Below are 16,144 nucleotides of genomic sequence, written 5' to 3' on the forward strand. Positions count from 1 at the left end.
CCAAGCCCAGCTAATGTTGTTATTGTAGTTATTATTTTATTGTTATTATTATTTAAATGTGGGTTCTAGGCACTGAACCCAGAACCTCAGGCCTTGTCTTTGCTGGCTGAACCATCCTTTCTGTACTATTAATTTAATGGTTCTTGTAACTTGAACTGTTTTAAGGACTGAGGAGGCTGAACAGTGTAGGCAGTGCCAAGCAGGCATCCATGACTGTCTTCTGAACACATTAGCACAGGAATGGACAGAGGGAGCGCTTCCCAGTACCCAGGATACACACAGGTACATGAGAAAACCAGACAGAGGTGTGCCCCACAGCTCCACTGCCACCCCCACTCCCGCCATGCCCAGTCAGCCCTCCCTGACCACCTTGTCTGTGGCCAGCACTAGACACATGTAAACATCTTCATGCACTAGATCAGAAATGTTCCCGAGAAACCATAAAGAAAAGAACACATACCGTGGAAAGTGATAAGCTCTGGGTCGCCAGGGTGAGCAGTTCCAACCTGGGAGAGGGAGAAAGACCCAGTTAGATATGGGAATCCCTGCCCCAGCATTTGTCTGGGCAGTCACAGTCCTAGGGACATATTGCAGGGGATGAAATGACACAGGGCCAGTATTCTATTTGGCTTTGAGTCCCAGACCCCCCAGCACCCTCCACATAGACTTCCTGGGCCTTCATTTGGGAAACCTATAATGTAGCTGGCCTCAAGCACACAGCACCAGGATTTCTGGCCAAAAATCTTAGCAGGAGGAAAAACGCAAGGCTTCCAGAAAGTGTTCCGGAGTGCGGCCAGTGCTGAGTGTCTTGGCCTTCTCTCTTATCGATTAGAATTGGCTCCCACGTGAGCTCTGAGCCGGTTCTGAAGCTGGGCCAGTCATCTGCTTTGCTACTGCATGTAATCAGAAACAGGCATAAGGCACAGGTCACGGCAGCATGACAGTGATAAATAAGAGCTGTCATTAGATTGGAGGGCCTTTTATGGACTCTTAGTTAGGTGGCAGGGGCCGGGAATCCAAGCAGTTCTGGACAACACTGTTCAACTGTCTTAGCTTTGTTTCTTGCTACTATGATAGAAAACCCTAGCAAACGCAGTTTATGGGGGAAAGGATTTATTTGGTTTACAACTCCAGGTTGCAGCCCATCATTGCTATGAAGTCAAGGCAGCATTGCAGGAAAGAAGCTGTCACATAAAATCCACAGTCAAGAGCAGAGCAATGAGCTGATGTATGCAAGTGAGTACTCAGTTCACTTTCTCTGCTCTTAGACATCTTAGAACCTCTTGCCTAGGGCATGGTGCCACCCATAATGGGCAGGCTTTCCTGGCTCCATTTAGGCAATATAGATAATCCCAGGCAAACCTGATCTAGACGGTCCCTCATCGAGACTCTCCTCTTGGGCAATTTGACTGTTCTGTGTCGACATTTTAATGTAACCGTCCTACTCTGCCTCCATCTTTCCCCAGAAGATGCTCCATCTAGATCTGGGATCTTTCTGTGCTTATAAGTGGGGATTGCAAGATGCTTAGGGGTCATGATGAAAAGATATTGGGAAGAGGAAGGAACCTTCCAGAAAAAAAACCTAAGGATTACCATTGCAGAAATTCTGGTTGAGCAAGGTGTGTGTGAGGCGGGGGGGGGGTGGGGGGAGATAAACTGTCATGATGTTAAACTGCTGGACCTGGAAGGTGCTTGCAAAGTGCTGGGTATGCTTCTGTTTGACAATGTCTACAACCATGGCTCCAAATCCCACGGCGTCCGGTATGCCACAGGAAATCAAAACAAGACAAACCTCACTCCAAACACTTGGAGCCTAGCATCAACATCAAGTAACTCTGTAGCTGCCCCACCATCCTGAGTGTAGACATTGCTCAGGGTTCCACCATAGGTTCCACCATGCAGCACCGTTCCCACAACAGTCTACAGTTTCTGGTGTCCTGTGTCTTACTTGGTGTGCTGGGATTGTTTGTGGGAGGTGGTGATGAGGCAGGGCTCTGGGTTGGGAGGAGGGACCTTCGGCACTCATAACCAGGGGGCCCTAGGCGGCCTACTGGCCTTGTGTGAGGAGATGCACAGCTTTCTTGGAGCATCTCCAGACCCTGCACTTGCACCAGAGGTTTCGCTACAGTTATCTGTATAAACATGCCCTTGCTGCTGTTGGGCTCACAGGAGCTTCAGCACTGCACCCAGGGGCATCCCATGCTCTGCCTTTCAGGCCAGTCTGCCTGGACTGTGGGATGCTCACTCGGATGCCTCAAAGGTCAGATTTGGACATAGGCCTAGGCCAACACACAGCCAGCATCAGTGAGAAGCACCAGGGACCAGCAGCACTCCCAGTCCCACAGGAATCAGTTTAAGCCCACTTCAAAGAATATTTTGAAATGGTCGTTTGCAAACTCCAGAAAGCAGAGACCACGTCTGTCTAGGTCATTCCTTTGTCCCCCGGGGCCTAGCAGAGTCCTTGGCACTGGTGAGAGCTCGGTAAATATTTACTGAAAGAATGGGAGAGTGATTACGCACAGATCCATGACTCATGCCTGTCCCAGAGTTTCCACACAGAAATAAATGTCTCTCTATGATACTGGCAAAATCCTAGAGACAGTGCTGCCAACGGCCTGGATGTGGGGGGCGGGCGATCACAGTGCCTGCACCTGCTTCCTGATGACCAGGAGATCTGAGCTGTGGTCCCAGCTGCCCCATGCTCTGTGACCTTGGGCTAACCAAAGTGCTTCTGTGGGTAGCTGTCTTCCCATGATAAAGGGGAGAGATAGCTTCTGCCTCTTGGGGTGCTGCGGTGAGCAGTAATACAAACCTCGGAAAGGATGGAACAGAGCTACAGATTCTAACCCCAAGTTCTCAGCGCGGAGGCTACGGGTTTCCATCACTTCTTTCTATGTCCCTCTTGCCAACGAGGCCAAATGTGGTCTCACCAATGGGGGACTAGCTGTGCCGACCATATTAAAATAAACCAGTGTGCAGACGTTTCATTATGGGGCCTATTACCTAGAAACTTCTGGATCCTTAAGGGTCTATATGTGGATAGATGATACCAGAGTAGACATACAGGGATGGAAGGTGCCAAGGCAAGAACCAATCCGTTTCTTTGAGTTGGCACCGGTACTTAGCCTGCTGCTGAAGACATACACTCGGGTTACTTACTGGTGTTTTGCAGTGTGGCCGGGCAGGAATGGGGAAAACAGCCTGAGGGAAGAAAATATGAGGGGCGAAGCCATCAGGACACCTAGCTCCTCTTGAGGCCAATCTGGTGCCCATTGCAGGGTCCCCAGGAAAGCCTCCCCCAGCCCCATTCTAACTCACGCCTTTGATGTTAACCACAGCTCCAGGGGGCCCTGGGGGTCCTGGGGGTCCAGGTAGGCCAGGTGGACCCTGCAGGAAGAAAAGAAAAGCTGCCCCTGAGTTTGAGGATGTAGGAAGCAACAGCAGCATGTGCCACACACTCTGGGCTGGAAGCCGGGAGGAAGGAGCTTCTGCCTCCAGGCTGCCTGCCATCCACGGGGCACTCCCACATCTGGGCCATACGAGCAAGGCAGCAGAACAGCGATGTCATCCTGACAACCACAAATACTGGGGCCCAGAGAGGGCATACAGCTGTGCAAAGCCACACAGCAGCTTACCGAAAGCTGAGATTGGAACCCAGATTCTGGTCCCTATTTGCTCAGTTAAGACCTGTGTTCCTGGGCCTGTGAGCAGAAGCCAGGAAGGGACACAGGGTGCTCAGATCCCTTTCTCCTTCCTTTTCCTTTCTGTCTGGTGTCTGCATGGGCAACCTGACACTCCTCAGCAGGGGAATGACCTAGATGGCATGGGACCCTCCTGAGAGTGACATGGGGGCCAGGTATGAGGACCCCTGGAAGCAATGGAGGAGGAAAGAAAGCTCCAGAACATGGATTCTGTAGGCAGCACTTATTGAACTTCATGGTTACAGGATCCCCTCTAGCGGGATGAGATTCGGAAGTGGGAGTGGTACTCACAGGCAGCATGATCCCTCTATCTCCTTTGGCGCCCTTGAGGCCGTTCAATCCTGGACGACCCTGAGATGCACACAGACACCTTAGTGAGCTCTTGCCATGGGCCAGCCTGGCCACCACATGCCCCTGTCCTTTAGTTTGGGGAACACTGATACCTACTGGTCGTCCTGGGAGGCCAAATTCTCCTTTGTGTCCTGGTGGTCCTTTGGGTCCCTAGAAGCAAAACAAGCACCAGGCTAGCAAATGCCAGACACTCAGAGTCCAAAGATATGGGAATTCTGGGTGTGCTCTTGTAGGGAGAGCAGCAGGCATGGGATGAGGAAACATCAGCAATGGTCCTGGAGGACCCGCCTGGTTCCTGGTCTCCTGCTTCTCATCAGCTAGAAGCATTTGCTCAGACCTTCAGATCTTTAGACTTTTCGGAAGGCTACTCACCCAGGACCCAACACCTCAGTCAGAACAGAGGAAGTAGCAAGAAGCCAGTGGCTTCTTGCCTCATGCCCCGGGTACCCATGGCTCAAAACATGGAACTTTACGTTGGTCATACATTTCAGGGTCCCCATGTCCCTGTGCCAGTTTGCCCAAGAACCTGATGTAAGATGTAGTCTCTGCCCCCCCACCCATCTTGAAGCCTAGCCTCAGCATGGTGCCTCAGTCCTCCTGCAGACTTCCTGATCTATGAACCCGACTTCAGGGATAATTTTCTGGGTTCACATACTTCTTGAGTCACTGCCCCAATCTAAGCTCCTGGCAGGAATCATCTTGTGTACTGGAGTCTGAGGAATGGCAATTATAACTACCTCCAGAGCCTCAAGCCCCTCTGCCCACCACCATCACCACAGGTAGTGTGGTGAGCAGGAAGGGGAGGGAGGAATGCGCTGGAGGTTGGGCGCTGGTCGTGTGGGTCACTCGAGGCCAGCCTAGGAACCTCAGACACAGGCGACCCTCAGTGCCTGCCTGTCTATGCCCTGAGAGATTCTTAAGACGGGGCCAGAATGAAAAGTCTCTGGTACATATCACTCTTAGGGAAGAGCAAAGCAAAATCAGAGGGTGTTTCCAGAGCATGGACAGGCCACTTGGTAGGTGGTTCTCTGGGATATTTCCCACGTGCACATACATGTACACGGATTGTCCTGGATCTCATGAACGTGCACATCAAGGGTGTCTAAGCTGGCGTACAGGCCAGGGCCTGCAGTGGTCCATTTTTACTAAGCTCCCAGGTGATGTTGGGGACACTGATCCATAGACCACACATTGAGGAACAAGCCTTAGCATATTTGTAAAAGAGTCGTAAGCAACACTGGTCTCTAGGGCCATAGTTAGCCCAGATGGAAGCATTATGCAAATTAAAAGGTGCCCTTATTGCCTGTGTTTGGCAAGCTGCGCACAAGCTGGCCTTCAGTGGGATGCCCGCCATGGCCATCTGGGGCCTCCTGCTGGCTCCACTACTGTTTGCATTTCCCTTAGAACTGGAGGTTACCGAGTGCTTAACCAGTTGGGAACAAGACTCTCCCATCTGCCTCCGCTCTCCGCCCATGTACTCTATATTCGGTCTTTCTGCCTGACTTCAAGGACCCAAAAGCCTCAGCTTTTCTGAAGGATGTACTTGGAACACATAGGCGTTCACTCAAGTGCAAACCTTCCTCCCCAGGTCTGAGGTTCAGCTTCAGTCAAATAGATGTCCTGTGTATTGTGACAGTCTTGTCATGCCTCTACAGATAGATAATAAATAGATAAATAATAGATAGGTAGATAGACAGATAATAGATAGGTAGATAGATAGAAGACAGACAGACAGAGAGACAGATAGATAAGATACAATAGATAGGTACGTAGGTAGGTAGGTAGATAGATAGATAGATAGATAGATAGATAGGTAGGTAGGTAGGTAGGTAGGTAGATAGACAGACAGACAGGCAGACAGATAGATAGATATAATAGGTATGTAGGTAGGTAAATAGATGGATAGATAGGTAGATAGATGATAGACAGACAGACAGACAGGTAGATGGCAGCTTGTCTTTTGGAGGTTGTGTGGTGGGGTAGAGATGGGTGAAGAAGCCCCACCAGATATAAGGCATGCCAGGTTTCCTTCCAGTCTCCCACTTTCTTACACATTACTTATCTTCTTTGAACCCGTTTCCTTGTCTATAGACTCAGAGGTCATGTGACCACAGTGGTGAGCCACAACTGATCTTTCTTCATTTGAGGCGGAGTGTGTGTGTGTGTGTGTGTGTGTGTGTGTGTGTGTGTGAGCACGCACTCGGCAGGAAAGTTTAGAATTCATCTTAGGAGAAAGAACTCAGAAGTGTTCAAAAGTCCAAGTGTGCTGCCTATTTCTAAAAGATCAAAGTCATGTAGCACGAATCCAACCCATCCATCGTACAGATGGGCAGAAAGAAGCCCAGAAAGTGAGAGGAGGGCATCTCTACTCCCAAAGCAATAACATGGCAGACCCCCACCAATGTGAGGTTCCTTGTGGGACTCCCTGGCATCTGTCAGTTCTCACCACTTCTAGTTTGAACCCCAAGAATCTGAGTTCTGACGAGTGGAACATGCTAGAAGTGATGACCATTGCCCTTTTAGTCTCTTCCACTTTCTCCTGTCTCAGACTTCCAACTAGACAATTCTTATGACTTTGGATCTGAAAGATGCTGGAGTCACTGTTGGGGGGGGTGGGGTCCAGCAGGAAGTAGGTACAATGGACTGTGCACAAATGAGAAATGGGACACTCCTCTGGTCAACCAGTGTGGGGGGTTGCTTACTGTTGTTTATGAAAGAGTGTTTTGTCTGCATGTATATATGTATGTGCATAATACCCATGCCCGTGCCCACCAAAGCTAGAAGAGAGTGCCTGGTCCCCTGGGACTGGAGTAATAGCTAATTCATCAGGTGGGTCCTAGGACCTGAACCCGAGTCCTCTACAAGAACAGCAGGTGCTCTTAAACACTGGGCCATCTCTCTTCCCTCTATCCCTGTTTTGTTTGTTTTTGAGAGTCTTGTGTTGGCCTGACAACCACTAAGAAGTCTATGTCCCCGTAGTTCACCTCCCACAGACACGGACACATGCTCTACCACCTGTTACCTTTCACGTTTTCATAAGTAGATTAACTCAGTCAAAGTCAGCCAAAGCACGGCAGAGGTTTGAACCCTTGTCCCAACCCAATGGAGAGACTCCCATCTTACCATGGGTCCTGGTGCTCCATGAACTCCAGGCTCACCCTAAAACAGGAGACAGGTACTTGTCACTCAGAAAACACTGCTTAAGATACAACCAAAGACGGTAAGCCATAGTACATGTATGCCCTCAGGGTACTCTGACAGAGTTACCTTTCTCCCCTTCACCATCTCCAGAGGGATGTCCCCAGTCAAGATGGCTCCAGGCTCTCCCTTCTCGCCCTGCAATGCAGAGAATCTTTTAAGGTCCAGCCTCCTCCTTCCACCTTGTTTGAGAGGTCATGTTTGAGATCTCCATCCTGCTACCATGACTTTTGACCTCCAGCCCCACCATTCCAGCAAAGCCTTCTTGCGAAAGGATTACAAAAGCCTCTTGCATGATGGAATGTTTTCTGAGATCTTTCTTCCACGTGTTGTCTGAGTTTACTGTTCAAGTACACCCTCAAGGGCCCTAAATGAGGACAGATCTGTACCCTCATTCTCAGACCCAGAATCCTGCCCCAGCATGACCATCTACTTCTTGCCGTTAAATGTCCTTCCAGAGCAGCTTGGACACCTAGTGCCTGACAAATTTGATAGTTTGAGATTTGTCCCCACCGAGAATTTATTGTTGTTTAACTAGCTGAAACTTGGGAGAGACAAATCTATAAGCATGGTGCCTGCCTCTCTCAACACAAGAGATGGAGCTGTCCTCCACTCTCCAAGCCTCTGTGCAAACTGCTTATTGGTTAGGCAGAGAGATGCTCGGAAAGAGATGATGGAAGACCAGGGGCAAGGATGCAGGATACTGTTCCTATATCCTGTCCTCAGTAGGTTCACCTACTATCCCGAGAGTTCCAGCAAGACATGCAGGTAGAAAAGAAGGCCACGTGGAGACTAGCATGCTTCTAGGCCTCTGCACCAGCCCTGGGCAACTGGGCTGACAATACAGCAGCCTCCTTTCCACAGTTGGAAGCAGCCAGGTAGGGCACCAAGGTGAGCATGGAAAGCCTGTTCCTCCATCCCCCAAACCCTGCAGCTGACATGTGAGTCTTACCACTTCCTTGGCGAGGAAAGGCAGTCCTGAGCAGCAGGAAGGGACAAGCACAAAAGCGTTAAGAGGCAGAGCAGAGCAGCAGGAAGTGCAGTTACTGTAAGAGCTGGAGCACAACTGCCTGGTGTCTGTCCCAGACATTTAAAGTGACAGAGAATTAGCAGCAGGAGTAGCCTCTGGGATCTAGACTCTTAGGTCTACCTACTTGGTCACATAGGAAAAGGAACACAGGAAGCAAAAACTCCAGCTTTAAGCTGATCCCATCTCTTTTCTGCAAGGCCACCATGAGGACCCCCACGTGCTTCCAAACTTTCCCAACACACTTCCTAGTGCTGAAGACCATTAGTCTCTGGGGTCTCCTTCCTTGACCTGGGGGCAAAGTGGTGCAAAAAAAAGAAAGCCCAGAGAAACTTCTAATCCTCACTCCTCTCAAAGATGCTCCTTGACTCAGGGACAGGTGTGGCCCCGCCCATGTGCAGCCTCTGAAATGGGGGCAGGGGTTGCCATGCCCATCGGCACTCCTTTCCTGTCTTTGTCTTACACTTGGTATAAGGAATTGTTAGGATCTCTAGGAGATCAAAAGATATACAGTCTTTACTGTTTACTTATGGATGCTCCTGTCCGGAAGTTGATTGTAAGAGGCCCTGTAGAGGTACAAAGGGTGGCTGTGAACCCTGAGCTTTCATAGAAGTTTCCTGCATGACATCCACTCTAATACACAATGTCCCAGTTTACAATCACCAAATACTGAAATCCTTATCATTCACTGATTTTACATTCTTCCAGCCAGCATGTGTCATTTGTGGGCGAGGCTCTGAACTAATCCCAGAGCTCCAGAGGCAGCACATAGAATAGCCAGGAGACAGGACGGCTCGACATGTGAGAACAGCATTCTGGGGGCATTGAGCTACACTCTCTTCAGATGGGGGAATGGTAGAATCGACAGTGCCCTTCTGTGTGATATCAGAGAAGTCATCAGCGAGAGGGTGTCTGCGGAAAAGCGCAGCATTTCTTCAGGGCAGTAGCAAAACAAAAAACTTCCATGGGCTGGAGAGACGGCTCAGAGGTTAAGAGCACTGGGCTGCTCTTCCAGATGTCTGGGGTTCGAGTCCTAGCACCCTACCAACCTTCATGATCTTCAGTTTTAAGGGATTTGATGCCCTCTTCTGGCCTCAGTAATCACCACATGCACACAGTTACAAGCAGGCAAAATACTCATACATATAAATAACAATAAATAATAATAATTAATAATTATTAATAATATTAATAAATTATAATAAATAACAAATAAGTAACATAATTAAAATATATTTTAATTAAAGAAAGCATTCTGGTCTTACAGAGTAGTCATGACTGGAAATCTTTTAAATGTCTTCAGAAGGAAACAGTTGGCTTAATGGGAATGGCCAGTGAATTCCAACCACATCCCCCCTGGGCCCCTACCTGTTCTCCTTTTAGACCCGGGAATCCAGGCACGCCAGTGTCACCTTTTGGTCCTCTGGGGCCCTGCAAAGGATCAATGGAGGTCACTGTGTTATGGTTAAAAGGTTTTTCCCAAGCAAAAAACCATCTCCGTTCTATTTATCTCTGTCTGTCTCTGTGTCTCTGTGTCTCTCTCCGCTGACCCACCCGCACCCCCCCACCCGTCAGAACAAGCTCTCCTCAAGCAGGCAGAGTCATGATTAGCTCTGATCTTTTCCTAACTGTAAGGAGGCAAGAAACGGTGAGCAGAAGGCAGGCCTGGGTACTGGAGGCCTGGAGAGCCTGCACTGCTGCCGAGAACGATACCCAGTGGGGGCATCTCCGGGAGCTTCACCGTCCCAGGCCCTTGGGGACAGAGGGGGGAGGGGGACTCTATCAACTATCCCTTGGGTCTATTTCTCCTGTCCTTTTCTTTTGGATGCTGGCCAGAAGGATGCTTTTAAAGTCCCTAATCAAAGATTTGGCTTCCTTGTTCTTTTTCTAAACCCCTGTTCCCACTGGGTGGTCTCCCGTCCAGATGGCGGATCCCCATGTTTATCTTCTCTTTTCTCCTTCTCCAGACAGCTGTGAGATGTACAGCCTGCCTACCCTGGGTTTTCCTTCTAAGTGTTAATAAAACGTCTGTGTGCCTCCACGTGTCTGTTCTTAATTCTTTTATTAATGTAAGTGGGAACCCAGTAAGGAGACCCCCCGATTCCCATGGTGTATGATAGATCTGCTGCTGGAACTCCCCGTAAAGCTTCTTTCCTGCCTTTTAATTCTTTAGTAGAGCCTGTTCCTGCTCCCCTAGATACCGTAACTTCTTTGAACGCTGCTTTCCTCCAGGTGGGCAGATCTGGACCTGCTTTTACCTGGTCCCCTGGGCTGACTCGTCCACAGCTGCCTTGGGCATCCTCTACCGCACAACATCCACCGCACAAGTTGGGATCCGGCATCCTAGCCTGCCATTAATCTTGGCTGGGACTCACACTTCCTCTCCGGTACCATGGAGGTTACTGTTCCCCTGATCTCCTCGTACCAGACCTGTTGCCCCTTCACTAAAGCCTGTGTTCCCACCCCTGGCTGGGCTGCCCGGCACCCTCTATACAGCCAAATCCTACACTTCTGCCAGAGTTCGTCCTCAACTCCGGCAGACACAGAACATTTGTGACAATGACTTGTCCCCTCATGGCGTCCACTGCCCCTGGACGTTTTATTGCTTTATTGCTGCTTAGCAAGATAGGCGGAGGGGGTGTGCTGTCCATCACAACAGCGTCCTGACAATATCTGCCTGTTACTGGTTAGCAGGGAACTTTTCGTTCATCTTTCTCTTTCAAATAATTTTAAGGACGAGGCCAAATCTGTGGTATGTGGCCTGGCTCCTGTTCACACGGCCTTCCTCACCCCCTGCAGCGGCCCCCCTCAGAGCACACAGCCATTCTCACAGAGGAAAGCATGTTGGAATGATCCAGAATGTGCCCTCAGACTTGAAGCAGCCACCTTAGGGGCTGTAGGTAAGGGGTCCGACCTCTTTCTCCCACCTCACTGCTCACCACAAGGCCGTTTCCTGCTGGTTCCCTCTTCTGTTCTAGTGCCTACTCAGTAGGATATTTTAAAACCATCTTCATGGTTTATGCTCACTTACAGAGTGTAAAAAACTCCATTGTATTAAAAGTTCAGAAAAGTCTGAAAAGACAAGAGGAGATCTATAGTTCAGCCATGAGGAACCCACCCCACGCTGTCTTTATCTGTTTCCTTCATTTGTCCCTGGCATGGCACCTCAGGCCTTTCCAAGTGGCAGGGTTTCAAAGAAGCAGTGCAGCTCCCCCCAGGCTACTTTTGGCCTTCTGCACAGGCTCAAACTCTGACAAAACTGATGGTTCTAATGCAAAACCACGCTGCCCTTCTATGAAGGCACACCCAGGCTATGAATGCCATTCTGTGGTTCCCCTCTGCCCTCACGTACCACCGACTTCCCACATCTGGGGGGACCTTATCTATGCAGACTGTCACTTGATATGCTAGGGTCACCCAGCTGTTGCCCAGGGCTGGATGGCCCAGAGGCAGAGACGTAAGACCCAGTCCTCTAGTAGAAACACGCAGGACAACCTGTCAGCAGAAAGAAATTACTACAAGACGGTAAAGATAAACCCCACGGGTCTCAAGGGAGAGGACACGTCTGTGGAGAGTGTGAAAAATGTGAGTGTGTGCGATGGTGCTACGGCTTGATCGAGAGAGATGGAGGGACCAGCATCTCAGGTACAAACAGAATGAGCAGAGCCCGAGCACGGTGCAGGATAACCACCGCGGTACTTACCGGAAATCCTGGTAGCCCCGGCACACCATCTGGCCCCTGCAAAACACCAAAGACAAGAGAGTTTTCAGAGTCAGGCTCACTGTGCCTCATGGGCCCCTCATGGGCCACCATCCCTCAGGAGGGTAAAGGCCTGAGCCTGTCTAATCCAGCAGAAATGACATGGCGGTGGTAAATCACCGACCTCCAGGGACCTGCCATGCACACACGCCCGTTTTCACCCAGTGTGGGTCATTGTGCCACCTGGTGGATTATGCTGAGGACTGGGAGGGAAAGTGCTACCCAGAATCATACAGCCAGAGGATGGTGGAGGCAGGATCTGTCCTCCAGCACCCAGAGGCACGCGTTGCTCCCCAGGCCTGTTTGCCACTGAAGCATCCTCTGAGTGACGACTCTGTGACGTTCCCAGGGGCAGGAATGGCCAGCATGGGACCCTGGGTAAGTCAGCTTTGAAGATGGCATGGAGGACAGGCTTGAAGGCTGTGGAGAAGTGGCTCCATGCTAGGAGCTAGACTTTTATGGAGGGGATGGAGATTTTTAAAGGGTGTGGCAGAGTGTGTACTTCAACCACACTGGGTCACAACCCCATTCCTGCCAAGTCCAGGTTACCAATGCTACTAAAGGGACATGAGTTTGACAGGATGGATGGATGTATGGATAGATAGATAGATAGATAGATAGATAGATAGATAGATAGATAGACAGACAGACAGACACACAGAGAGTTACTACATAGAGGGGTTGGCAAGGTGGCTCAGCAGATAAAAGTGTTTGCTGTCAAGCCTGATTATCTGAGTTCAATCCCCGTTTTTCCATGTAAAAACAGGTAGTTTTTTGTCCCCATCAATGGGGACAAAGTACTGAAGGCAAGGCCTGGGATGCAGGTGCCAAGGGCCCAGAGGCTCAGAGACACCTATGCTGTCCCTCTTGCTCTGCTTCACCCACAAGCACTCTGAACCTCTCTCTAGCAGTTCTAGTGAGAACAAAAGGTCCCTGTGAATGGATTTTTGCCCAATACCTGGCCTGCCTTGAACTTTGGATGTTGGATCTTTGGATTATTCATTTCAGTAGCAATCAATGTGACACAGCCCAGGGGAGGTCACAGTGGATGAGCCTCGCAGATGCTGCTCCGCAGAAGAAAGCTAGCGCGGAGGCATCTTCCAGACAGCTTCAGAAATCTTGGGGTATATTCCAGGTACTTTCCCCACAACATGGATGGCTGAGCTCCCCGGGTACCGCAGGGCAGGCCGCCCCAGCAGACATCCACTGTGCACAGCTATGTGCATGCATCTCTACATGACTCCAGTGTGACTTGCCAAGTACCATGGTGTGACAAGCACTTTCCCCACCCCACCTCATATCAACTGTCCCAATGACCAGAAAGAACCAGGGGGCTCTGAGTGGTCTTCAGAGATAAGGCTAGACCCCCAGGGCTCCACGGCCAGCGTTTTCTTCTCCCTGGTCCCCATCAGATGTCATGGGAATTTATTGAACCCCTTCCTTGAGATCCTGTCAAGCATGAGCCTTGAGGGGGGACATGTGAGTTCCCCGTGTATTGATTTCTTCATCTCTAAGATGGCATGAGAAAGGCTGAAGTGAGTGTCAATCCTGCTCTGGCTCCAGTGTCCCATTGGCAGAATCCTGTGAAATGTGACTGGGCAGACACACAGAAGCCCAGGAGCAGTGTCCCAGGTGCTCCCAGTCTCACCCAGATTTCCGGTGCACAGGACTGAACACTTCTGCTCCCTGAACACAACTCTGCAGCACGGGGTTAGGATTATAAAAACTCAAAGATGTAGGCTTCCTTCCCTCCAGCTTTGATATAGACTCTGGCTCTATGCTTCCGGAGCTAAAACCCAACACTTTCTGCGGGTGCATCTGGGTAGAAACCTCACTCAAGGGCAGATACAGATACAAACCGGAGGCCCCGTGAGCTCAGGAATGTCTGAGAAATTCATGGATCCACTGGTGATGTTGATCAAAGACTGAAAGAGGAAAATTACACAGTGAGGACAAAGGAAGGCAAGTGTCCCTCCTAGCTTCTGGAAAAGAGACCTTAATTGAAGTCACCCAGTATGGAGTACATTAATCACACCCCAAAGTCACTGCCAAACACACCCAGCCCTCCCACTCCCCATCAAACAGTCCCTGCCTGTCACTTTTCCTTTTAAATTAACTTTAAAATTAACCAGTAGATGAATTCCTTCTCTCTTTTAAAGTTATAAGCATATGTATACATACATACATACATTCATACATGCATACATACATACATTCATACATGTGTGTGCCCATATATAGCATGTGCATGCATGTGTGTGAGTGTGCATGCATGTGTAATAACTCACGTATGTCGTTACTTTAGATAAATGTCATTAGGCCCTGCACCCTCCCCTCCAACTCATTCTTTCCTACTCAATCATCTTGTGTGGAGCTTTCTATGTGTGATTCTGGAAGACATCTATTTTTACTGTGAACAGACTGTCAGGGAGTCCTCCAAAGAGGCCATGCAAGCAGTTTACACTCCCCCACAAGCACTCAAGACTGTCTGCTTCCCTCCCCGAGGGCTTGGCAGTTCTACATCATATTCTGTCTCCTCTTAACTCTGGCCACTCTTTTTCTAGGTCTTTGGGACTTTTTCTTTCGGCCCCACTGTCTGCATCAGTGTTGACAGACACAGAGGTTTAAAGGACATTCAGGTGGGAGCAGGCAGAAGATAAGGGGCTCGTGAAAGGACAGGTGTTGCCAAGCCTTTGATTTTTCATATGGATTAATGGCGACATAGAAAGCACACATTACTGCCTCCCTGGGAAACGGGGGAAGGGGTCAAAGTGAAGAGAGGCTTGGTTTGCTCACCCACGTGACCAGCTTTCCAAGTGAAATTTTGAAATCTGTCTGCTGATAGTTAAAACAAACAAAAAAAAAAAAAAAACAAATTCCCAGAGAGCTGTCCAATGAGCTCTTCTGAAGATGCCTTCCAACAAGAACTGGCCCTCAGAGGTGTAACCCTAGTTCCTCCTGGTCTCTGTCCCCTGACTCTGGAAGTTGGAGGACACTTTCTGATGACAGTTCAGAGCACGCTCAGCACTATCCTTCTCTCTCTTGTCTGACACTGGAATCAGGAAACTCAACGTTATGGCTGAGCTCTGGAATCGGTGGTTCTCCCACATGGTTAAGGCCTTCAGCACTCTCTCTGTCAGCAGTGAAGGTGACCCCAGGCCTGACTCCAGCTTTGACTTCTTAACTAGCTCAGAGCCTTTCTGGAGCACTTATTTGGGCTTCCTCAAGACTCCAGTACTTTCTAGACTGTCGTCTGGCTCCTGGCCTTGCCGGGCAGGAGAGCAGACTCTGCAGGTGGTGGCACGGAGTGGGTAGGAGCAGGTAGGTGGGCATGCTGGCGGGGGCAGGCCCAGACACCCTGTACAGCCACCAGCCTCATGAAGTGACAGGTCACCTGCTATCCCCCCTAGCAAAGCATGTGACAAAGCTTCAACCTAGGTGATACTTACACTGGACAGGATCTCAACACGTCCAGGTGGCCCCCTGGGCCCTGGAGGCCCCATAGTGCTGGTTCCGTCTGTTCCCCGTTCACCCTAGGTACAGCAGAGGGAAGTAAAGAACAAAGCTCACAGTCCGCGGATAATGCTTCTATAACCTTCTAGAAAGATCCTCCCTCCAGTGGCCTAACTTACCTTGGCTCCTTGTTCTCCTTTTTCTCCTTTGGGACCCTGACAAAAATAAGCAAACAGACGAAGACACATTATTTGGTTTTCTCCTGTTTGCTGGCTCACGCTACCTTCTTGCCATCTCTCCCTAAGCTCTCCAGTGGATGCTGTCCTGGGTGATGGATCCAGGCTCAGAAGAGAAGTCTCCACACACAGCAAGGCACAGAGGTCCTCATCCAGCACAGTAGTGCCCTCCTGACCCCACCCTTAGATCCCGAGTGTGCAGGAAGCTGTCTGGTGTGTTAGAAGACGCTCCCTGGGCACTTGGCTCTGGGCTCCATGTGAAAATTATCATAACCTCCTGTGGAGAGTCTTCATGCAGGTGTATCTTACGGGACAAGGGCAGTGCCTCCTGGGGATGAGCAAATGGACAGGGGACCTGCTGGGAACAAGCTCTTAAAGGGGACAAACTGAATCTAACAGAGATCAGCATGGGGCTGAG

At 49.9% G+C, this 16,144-nt stretch overlaps 1 protein-coding gene across 3 annotated transcripts in view; it reads right to left on the bottom strand.

Annotated features, from left to right (window-relative positions):
- COL15A1 (collagen type XV alpha 1 chain) overlaps positions 1 to 16,144 on the bottom strand; it is a 104,787-nt gene that overhangs the window by 16,225 nt on the left and 72,418 nt on the right. For all 3 annotated transcript variants that reach the window (XM_080940314.1, XM_080940313.1, XM_080940312.1), the window contains 12 exons: positions 15,670 to 15,705; positions 15,487 to 15,570; positions 13,897 to 13,962; positions 11,981 to 12,016; positions 9,646 to 9,708; positions 7,320 to 7,388; positions 7,176 to 7,211; positions 4,149 to 4,202; positions 3,993 to 4,052; positions 3,319 to 3,387; positions 3,160 to 3,201; positions 461 to 506 (listed from right to left, as the gene is read on the bottom strand). In XM_080940314.1, the coding sequence (XP_080796440.1) occupies positions 461 to 506; positions 3,160 to 3,201; positions 3,319 to 3,387; positions 3,993 to 4,052; positions 4,149 to 4,202; positions 7,176 to 7,211; positions 7,320 to 7,388; positions 9,646 to 9,708; positions 11,981 to 12,016; positions 13,897 to 13,962; positions 15,487 to 15,570; positions 15,670 to 15,705 (661 nt within the window). The remainder of the gene's footprint in view (positions 1 to 460; positions 507 to 3,159; positions 3,202 to 3,318; positions 3,388 to 3,992; positions 4,053 to 4,148; positions 4,203 to 7,175; positions 7,212 to 7,319; positions 7,389 to 9,645; positions 9,709 to 11,980; positions 12,017 to 13,896; positions 13,963 to 15,486; positions 15,571 to 15,669; positions 15,706 to 16,144) is intronic.

The sequence above is a fragment of the Micromys minutus genome, assembly GCF_963924665.1.
Source record: "Micromys minutus genome assembly, chromosome: 28".
Classification (NCBI taxonomy): domain Eukaryota; kingdom Metazoa; phylum Chordata; class Mammalia; order Rodentia; family Muridae; genus Micromys; species Micromys minutus.